We start from the raw sequence: 10,296 nt of genomic DNA on the forward strand, positions 1-10,296 counted from the left end.
CAGGCGGATCTCTGTGAGTTCGAGACCAGCCTGGTCTACAAGAGCTAGTTCCAGAACAGGCTCCAAAGCTACAGAGAAACCCTGTCTCGAAAAACCAAAAAAAAAAAAAAAAGTTGCTTACCAATGCAGCTTAGGCTACATAAGCTACATGCTGCCTTAGAAGGAGGACTATGTCATTAATAATCCTTATATTGATCACATATTGAAATAACATTTTAGAAAATTTGGGTTAAAATATATTATGGTATATTTCATCTATTTTTATTTAAAGTAGAGCTGTATCATACTTTATATTGTACTGAATAGTGTTGAACTAGACAACAAACAAATCATCAGCATAAATATGTATATTTACATATACACTAGCTCACGGGGTGGGAGTTTTGTGTATTTTGCTCATTCCTGTGGCTCCAGGGCTCAGCACATAGGCTCTTAGTAAATGTTGCTTGAATAAATGAGCTCAAAGTTGCAAAGTGGACCGAGGCTCATGTGGCTGTGAATTTTCTTTATGACCCTTTATCTGGGCCGTAACATTGAGCAAGCTTTGGGGTCCCGGGTGAGGAGCACGGACTGAAGAGCTCCTAGAACTGAGCTGACGTCATAGCCTCAGGCTTGGCCTTGCTGCCCAGGTCCCTGTGGGAGTCAACCAAGTAGCTTTGCTCTTCGTCGAAAATGTCTTCATAAACACTAAGCTAAATAAGCCCTGGGACTATAAAGAGATACTTTCTGTTCACCCAAAAGAATAGAGCACCCCAGACTGCCAGTTCTTTGCAGGTAGTGGAACGGACATTGCCAAGGTCTCACTAACCCTCCTCTCTCTGATGAGGCTGGCAGTTTAGATGAGCCACCATCTCTGCAGCACTGTTCTCCCAGGATGCGGGAGAGATGCCCTAACTGTCCATTCCAGAATAGGAGCTGGCCTCTTAAAACCCAGAAAGTGGCTACTGGTACCTCACACATATGTCTTAAGGAGATGTCTAAGCCACAAGATGTGGCCTGCCCTCGGGCTGTGTGTAATAACAGGAACTGCAGCCTTCAGTCTGGGTTCTTGTCGGAATCTTATGCTCACAAGCTCCGTGATGGCTGCTGAAGCAGAGACGGCCTTTTGGAAACGGAGAAGCAAACTATCACTTCAACAGGAGCTGCCTCCTGATCAATTTGTCTCATCACACATGCTGAATAATAAAACCTACATTTTAAAACATCTGCATTGTCCACCCGGAAAGCAGAACCTGTAACACCTTCCGAACAGAAGTGTGTATGACATAACAAACTATCTTTATTTAAAAAAAAAAAAAACCTAGCCTTACACTTCGTATACAGTACTAGTTAACAAATAGTTATGGCTCCCCATGGAGCATGAGTTATTATTTGAGACAAGATAAGTCATATAAACATTGCAGCATTCTCAGAACACTGTTAGGACATCGAGTGCTTAGTTTATGCTTTCCCAACTCTCTCTGATTGCAGAACCCAACTGTCAAGGACCTTATAGGATTTGGTCTCCAAGTCGCCAAAGGCATGAAATATCTTGCCAGCAAAAAGTTTGTCCACAGAGACTTAGCTGCGAGAAACTGCATGTAAGTATGAAAAATCTCACCATGCACAAAGTACAAATGAAGTGTTTGTTTCTCACTACTCAGTGCTGGTAAGGATGTTCCTTTTCTCTCTGGAGCAAAGTCTGAATATCCTGGCCGATTTTGAGTAGATGTGATGTAAGCCCCTGCTGGGGATGTGGGAGGGGTTTTTAGTTTTAGCAGACCAAGCATTTAAAAGGTTGCTCCACGGGGGTTCTCCAGCAGCTGCTCCATCCTTCAGCCTTCCTGGGCGCTTCCCACCAGCGGTCTCCAGTGTTGTGGTTTCACACTGTATTAGCGTTGGGGAGAGGGAATTTGATCCTCCAGCCTTAGACAACGAAAAAGAAAAACTGGTAACGGGAATACCAAGGCAGTGCAGCTCCCAGCAGCAGACTTGCAGCCAGCCTGCAGCCGCCTTACCAAAGATGGTATTTGGAGACGAATATACAAAGAACTTTTATTTGTGTCTGGCTGCCTGGCTGTGTAACAACAACAGTCAACAGTTTATAATTGGATCTCTGCTTTGCCTTGCAGAGCGCTGATTCATGGCTCCTGGTATGTGTGAATGAGAAAGCTATGCTATTAATTCTCTACCTAGATTTTGGTCAGGGGAACGTCATAGAACTGCACTCAACAAGGGCTGCACAGCTTTAGATAGCAGAAGACTTTTGGTTGTTGTTGTTTTTTAACATGACAGCTTCGTTGGGCGCTTAGCCTTCTGTCTCGTTGCCTCACTGATGGCACATAGCAGTTGTATGTGCTCGTTAGCATGTTTGAGAATAAAAGAGGGCAAAGTAGCGATACCATGGCCTGTCCATTCCAAGGAACGTATTGTCGGTAAGATGTCCAGGGAAGACTGGTGATGTGGGGGACTGCATTGGGTAGCCTGCTGCCCCAGTTATGTTGCAACCATGGAAAGCTAGGGGGAAGGCAGCTTTCCCTTTTCTCCAGACCTACATTAAAGCAAAATGAATGCCCATGTCATTCATGATATCGCTCTCTGGCCGGTGGAATCTGTATGGTAAATGTCAACCTTTTTTTACTGAGGAGATCCACCGTAATTTAGTGTGAGTCAACAGGCCAGAGGAAATCGTAGATCTCTAATACCAAAGCCACCTTTCTTAAATCTATAGACATTCAGCACTGTTGTAAATTATTCTACTTCGGTCCGTAATTGATTTTTCTGCTGTAGGTTGGATGAAAAGTTCACCGTCAAGGTTGCCGACTTCGGTCTTGCCAGAGACGTGTACGACAAAGAGTACTACAGCGTCCACAACAAGACGGGTGCCAAGCTGCCAGTGAAGTGGATGGCCTTAGAGAGCCTGCAAACGCAGAAGTTTACCACCAAATCAGACGTGGTAATGTATTTGCCATCCCTAAATTTCTCTTCCTTGACTTTCATTTCCCAAGTTCTGTGGTAACATAATTTTTTACAAATTCTCCAGGCCGTGGTGGTACACACCTTTAATTCCATCACTCAGGAAGCAGAGGCAGGCAGATCTCTATGAATTCAAGGTCAGCCTGGTCCACAAAGTGAGTTCCAGACCTGTTACACAGAGAAACCCTGCCTCAAAAAATAAACAAAAACAAAAAACCAACAACAATAAAAATTCAACACCACTATTTGCAGGGTATCTTCATTTGTAAAACTGGAGTTGACTGTCCAGTATGTGCCAAACTATATTCATAAATTATCTTGTTTATTCGAAAATATTTGTAGAGCGTAGCGCCACACTGAGCTATGTGCATAGACCCTAATAACTTCTCAGAGGTCCCATCTCCAAACATCATCACACACAGAGATCTAGGCTAGTAATATTTTATTTCTAATTCCAAAAGAAATTATTCGAAAGAATCTACACACGACAGTGAAGAGGGAGGCAGAGAAGCTGAGGACCCCAAAGAAGAGACTAACACGGAAGCCAGAGGAAGAGAAAACATCAAAGGGATGTGGGGTTGGGAAGCAAGTCCACTTGTTTTCTCTCTGGAGCAAAAAGAGCCTTGGCTTTGGCCTCTTTGGACCTGAGTCGTTTGAAAGTCTAGAGCACGCACAGAGCGTGAGTGCTGCGTGAAACCCAGAGTATGCTTGCTGTTCTACTTACACGCAGCAAGTCAGAGTGAGTGTGATGTTTAGGTAGAAAAACATCCAATGTCTTACCCTTAAGGATACAACAATAAATCTGTGCCGCCAATACACAAGACATCCGGGAAATGTTCCCGCAGGATGTGACCGTCAAAAGAGGAGGTTGGGAGCTGCTGACAGACGACAGGAGACAGGGACTGAGGGTCCTAGTGAGAAATAGCTCACGGCATTGTCAGCTAGAGGAGGGGGTGGACTCAGTGGTCATCTAGTTTCTGATCCTATAAGGAAGAGGAAGCATTGACAGTAACGTGAGGTGACTAGCAGTTCGTTATCAATAAGTATGTCCCGAGTCATGGCAGTGTAAGGAGAATTCTGGCAACACAAGATCTATAGAGGAAAATGTGGTCGCGCATGGTAGAGGTTAATGCCTGAGATTTTGACACTGAAAGACTGTAAAGAAATGAATGCTAGAGAGGCTGGAACAAAGGTGGGGGGTGAATGCCTGAAGAGAGAGCTTAGCTATCCTTAGAGAACATGTCGTTCATTCAGACTTGACTGTCAATGAGCCTACACAAGAGAAAGCCAGTGTTAACAAGTCAATAGCAAGGAGACAAGATGAAAGAACACAGTTTTAAAAATAGGCTCAGTATCTAGATGGGCATTACACCAAATACATGTGTGACTAACTAGCTAATAAGCACGTGAAGAGAAAACATGCCCACACAGAGATTCATGTATGAATGGCTGCAGCAGGATTATTCATAATAGCTCCACATTAGAAACATCCCTAATATTCACCACCTGAAGGATGGCTAAGTGAAATGCGATGGATTTTGTGCTGGGGAGATGCCCCAGACGGTAAAGCCCTTGCTGTGCGGGCTTGAGAACCTGCGTAGTTCCTAACCCCCACATAAAAGCTGGGCAAGGCAGTACACACCTGCAGTTCCAGCCCTGAGGAGCCAGGGATGGAGAAGATTCCTGGGACTTGCCGTCAGTCTAGTCTACTCAGGTGGGTGTGCTCCAGGTTCAGTGAAAATCCCTGCCTCAAAAATCTGAAGGTGATGGGGCTTAGAGAGGTGGCTTAGCCAGTTATCAGTACCCATGTAACAGCTAACAACCTTCTGTCAATCTAGTTTCAGGGGGTCCACCACCTTCTTCTGGCCTCTGTGAGCACCAGGAATACAGACTTGATATGCATAAATGCGGGCAAAAATACCCATACATGTAAAGTAAAAATAAGGTGTAGAACAATGAAGGAAAATCCCCAACATAGACCTTGGCCTCTGTGCTCCACACATATGCACATGGACTCACATACGTACACATACCCACATAAGAACCCCCTAACACTCACACAGAGTGATACGCCTATATAATACAACACCATGTGGCAGTATACAGGACTGGCTGACATGCTGCCGTGCAGATCAAACTCCCAAAATTATGTCAAGCGAAGGAACGCAGACTTGAAAGATAAGATGTTCCATGATTTCATGTGTAGGACAGTTCTAGAAAGCAGTAGAAATATAAATAGAGGAGATCATTGGTTGCCTGTGGCTGAAAATGGGGGTGGAGGCTGATGACAAATGAGCCTGAAGGAACTGGATAGGGTTCCAACGGAGCTAAAACTGAATGGCAGTGGTATCTCTAATCTAACTGGATTTTCCCAGTTATCATTGACTAAATCCTGATAATCAGGGAATTCTAAAAATCTATAAAGTAGAGGTCATCAAGAAAAGACCTCTCCCAAAGACCACAAAAAGCTAAAACTTTTAAAAGAAACTGCAGAGTATCAGCACGGTTTCTCCCCCTCTCCATGAAAGGCACCATGATACTGTGCCATGTAGGCCACAGTATTAACACGGTTTCTCCCCCTCTCCATGAAAGGCACCATGATACTGTGCCATGTAGCAAATGCTGATTGCGTGGAATAATCTGAGTAGGGTTTCACCTCAAAGGCAACATATACTTTTGAATGTTGACGTGGACGTTTCCAAAAGCATGAAGTACGTTGAACGTATGTGGAGTCCGACAAGCAAACGCTTGCCTGTGTATCGACAGGCTCTGTTTTTGGCCGATGCCCAGGTAGAATTTGGCCTCACCAAATACTCGAATGTGCATTCGAGTGAGCTCGAAGTCAGTTCCCGTGAGATTACTCAAGCCCAGCCTGCACCATCCAATGGCTCTCCTTTTACGCATCACTCAAGTCTGCGTTCTCACTTGATCAGGCCGCAGGCTTTTCTGGGCCCTCATTCTGGTGGTCTCTCAGAAGATATTACCCAGGGTCACCCAGCCCTTCCTCGGAATACCCACTTCCCTTGGTTTCTAGCCGCTGCCCCTCCTGGTTTTCTTCCTGCTTCCTGGTGGTAGCATCTTTATTTATTACTGTCTTTCTCCTTCCTTCATGTCTTCCTTCACACTCCTCCTGTATGTAGCTCTCCCTCAGGATACTCTCAGGGATCGAATGCCCTCAGAGTTGAGATTTTTCTGTCAGCAGTCACCTTTGACCCTGCCTGTAGGTCATCATCAGCATCAGGACTTTCTTATACTCAAAATTAAATTCTTTCCTCCTCCTCCTCTAGCAAATCCTTGACTCAGTTTCTATCCATGGTATTACCATTTTGTAAGCACCTACCACACATTCTTTTCTGTGGCCCTTCTTAGGTCTTCAAGTGTTGACAAATGGAGATAACCGTATCACCGCTGCCACCACAATCTGTTCTTGTGCCATTTTGTAGTCAGCCTCTCCCAGGACCTGGGAATCACTAACTTGTCTCTACAATATTTTTTCCTGGAGTGTTATGTATACAGAACCATAAGCAGAGAATGCCAACTTCACTCAGAACAAGGCATTGAGAACATACATATTGCTCAATTGGTAGTTTTGATGGGTCAGATCAACATTCAGGTTTATTTTTTACTGGGCTGAAAACACATGTGGATAAACCATTTTATCCACATTTAAACATCTACTGCAGTAGTTAACCGTGACACCTTTGATATGACGGATCTTGAGAACTTTGTTCTCCCATCAAAACTGAAACAATGTTAATTGAAAAAAAAATTTTTTCCTTTTCATTTTCTTCCAGCTCCTGATTACCCTTCTACCTTTGTCTTTAAAACAAAATATCTCATAGAATCAAAGTTCTAAAACATTTGTCCTTTTATTGTCTCCTTGTTTCAATTAATGTGATGTTCTCAAGGTTTAGCCACGCTGTAGTATATGACAGAGGTTTCTTTCTTTTCTCAAACTGAGTGAAATTCTATTGTGCATATAATAGAACAGCCTATTAGTAGACATTTGGGTTTCTTACCCCCTCTTGACTGCTGTGAGTCATGCTACAACAAACTGCAATAAACCAATTGTTTTATCTTTTTAGTTGTGCTAGAAATATACCCAGACGTGGAGATTTATGAACCAGCCAGTAATTCTATTTTCTTTCCTTTTTTTTTTCAGTACAATATTCTATAGAAACGTAGTTTGTCCTTCTGAGTAGTGGGTTATTATATAGATACACTAAGTTTAATCTGTTCACTCACCATCTGAAGCATTATATGTTTAGGCAGTTACCGAGACATAATTATAATTGCCAATGCATTTGCTAAAAAGTTTTGTGTGAGTATATTTGTTTGTTTTAGATATTTAGGACTAGTACTCCTACATATTCAAATTTGTAAGCAAGTGCCAAATGTTTTAGAGAGCGGCTGCTTGATTTCATTTCTCCACTGGTGGATCCCAGTGGGTTCCAGCCATTCAGCATGCTCACCTGCCTGCACTTGGCATTGTCACATTTGGGGAGGTTAAGTCAATCTAGTAAAGTTGTGTTTCCTTTTCTATCTGAATTTCTCCGATGAATACCAGTATTGAGCATATTTGTGCGCTTGACGTCATCCTTGCATCTCTTTTGGTGACATGTCTAATCAAGCCTTAACCCCTTTTATTTTGAGTTGTTTGAGTTGTGTCTGTCTTCTGGGTATAGGTGTGCCACCAGACAAGTGTTTTTGTTGTAGTCTAGTACAGTGCTTTTATGTAAGCTCTGACCTCTAACTCCTGTTCCTTGAATTCTCCACCTTCCTTCTGCTGCCCTTGCTTAAGGTCTATTTTGCTCAGGAGTTTCTCTTCTCTATTCTACTCCCTCTCCATTTTGGATCCTGGGTCTGATGGCCTCTTACAACTCTGACTTCCTTGACCTTACAGCAACTATAAAGGTTATTGCCATTGTAAGGATTAAATTCCATTCTAAAGATTAAAAAAAAAACTTATGATTTGGGGAGGAGGTGATGCTAACACGTGCTATACTATATGACAGACACTCTTCCGCCATCAACTTGCAGTCAAGCTTCACAGGCTTCCATGACTCTTATCCTGAGGTACCCTTCCCTGTTCTTATTCAGAATCCTCCATTTGGGGATTTGTGAGCCAGCTTCCCCAGCTTCAACCCCACCCCACCCTTGGACAGGACCTCATTCATGTTTCCCAGGCTAGTCCCAAACTTGCAATAGAGATGAAGATGACCTTGAACTTCTGATTCCTTTGCTTCCACCCCTGGGTGCTAGAATTATAGGCATACTCCACCATGCCTGGTTTCATATATGCTAGGAGTGGAACCCGGGGCTTCATGCATGCTAGGAAAGGGCTCTGCCAACTGAGCTACAACACCAAAGCCTAGATTCTCGTTTAGCCTTAGGCATTTTTGTGGTCACAGTCTCCAGGCACACAGATCAGTCTTGTCGCCTCAATTTCAGTTTAGCTCATCTTCATCATTGAAAACCTTCCTGTCCTATCTTAACCTTCACTCATATCCCCTACTCCACAGAGCCAGAAATGTGACTTCCAGTATAGAAATTTAATAAAACAAATATCTGGGGAGATAGGAGCTTGAAACAGGGTCTCTAGCCGTTAACACTGGCCTTGAACCCGTTATTATTCTGCCCCAGCTTCCTGCATCCAGGATTGGAGGTGTCTGCCACCATCCCCAGCTTCATGTGTATACTCTTGCTGCTGCACCACCCCATCCAGAAGTCTGATGTCGTGAACCCCTGAGACAAATTTTGCCAGTTCCATGGGACCCGTTTTCCTTCACTCTTCCCATATCTTTGTGGGTGCCCTTTGACTTTTCACCACGGTTGTACCTCTTTTCTATCATCTGTCTATCTTACAGTCATGTTCTGATTGCGCAATGCTGTGAGCACTGTTTGTCAGCCCGGGACCTATCTAGTAGCTTGGACAGTAACCTCCTTGTACAAGATCAAAGGTCAATAGATTCCTGTTCCGTGGACTTAAATTTTAACTCAAAGTCTAGAGCTTAAAAGCATTGACACCTTAACTTGCAAGAATAAGATTTGCATGAAAACTTTGATCTTGAGCGATTGAGTTGACAGTGAAATTACCTAGCTCCCTCCTGGGGGTGGGTCATATTCTCTGCTTTGAGCAAAGCATCCAATGACCTTAATGATGCTGGAATCAGATAGGATGGCTCATATTTATAACCCCACTATCAGGAAGACTACTGCCAGTTCAAAACCAAATTGGACTACAATGTGAGACAGTATCCCCATTCCTACGAAAGAGGGACAGGGGAGCTCGTTAGGGCTGGCAAGGTAGTTTGGGAGGTAGAGGTGCTTGTACACCGGCCCGGTGACCTCAGTCTGCTCCCCATCCTGATCTTGCAAGGTTGTAGTTGAGATCTGATTCCTGAGAGTTTCTGACCGCCACATGCTTGCTATGGCATGGGTGCACTTGCACACACACACACACACACACACAACATACACACACTTAGTTTAAGAAAAAAAGGAGGCCGGGCGATGGTGGCGCACGCCTTTAATCCCAGCACTCGGGAGGCAGAGGCAGGTGGATCTCTGTGAGTTCGAGACCAGCCTGGTCTACAGAGCTAGTGCCAGGACAGGCTCCAAAGCCACAGAGAAACCCTGTCTCAAAAAACCAAAAAAAAAAAAAAAAAAAAAAAAAAAAGGGGAGTAGCGACTAGAGAGATGGCTCAGTTATAAAGAACACCTACCACCCTTCCAGAAGACCCAAGTTCAGTTCCCAGTATCCACCACACTGGGCATCTCACAACTGCCTATAATCCAGCTCCAGAGAATCCAACACTGTCTTCTAGCCTCCAAAGGAGTATAAGCATGCAGAGCACATCCAAGAGTCATCAACACACACAAATAAAAATAAATACACCACTTGAAAGCAGGATGGTTGGCTCTTGTTCTTGGGTAAAGGTAAAGAGCCATTAATGTGACTGCATTGGCAACTCCAACCACTGGAAAGCTGCCCTTGGAGGTTGCCACTTTCCTTCTGTCTCCAGATTCAAAGCCACGCATTAGTCTCTTTGCTAAGTATTCGGAGCTATATTCGGTTCTAAACTTCTTCTTTCTGGCATGGATTCTCTTTCTCTAACACACACACACATGCTCACACACACATGCGCACAAACACACACACATGCACACAAACATACACACACACACACATGCTCACACACACATGCACACAAACACACACACATGCACACAAACACACACACACGCACACAAACACACACACACACATGCTCTCACACACATGCACACAAACACACACACACATGCTCTCACACACATGCACACAAACACACACACACA

The 10,296-nt window shown here is 43.9% G+C and overlaps 1 protein-coding gene across 2 annotated transcripts in view; it reads left to right on the forward strand.

The window, feature by feature from the left end:
• Positions 1 to 10,296, forward strand: part of Met (MET proto-oncogene, receptor tyrosine kinase) — a 110,720-nt gene that overhangs the window by 96,042 nt on the left and 4,382 nt on the right. For both annotated transcript variants that reach the window (XM_005363752.3, XM_013352450.2), the window contains 2 exons: positions 1,471 to 1,580; positions 2,770 to 2,935. In XM_005363752.3, the coding sequence (XP_005363809.1) occupies positions 1,471 to 1,580; positions 2,770 to 2,935 (276 nt within the window). The remainder of the gene's footprint in view (positions 1 to 1,470; positions 1,581 to 2,769; positions 2,936 to 10,296) is intronic.

Source organism: Microtus ochrogaster, linkage group LG10 (genome assembly GCF_000317375.1).
Source record: "Microtus ochrogaster isolate Prairie Vole_2 linkage group LG10, MicOch1.0, whole genome shotgun sequence".
Taxonomy (NCBI): Eukaryota; Metazoa; Chordata; class Mammalia; order Rodentia; family Cricetidae; genus Microtus; species Microtus ochrogaster.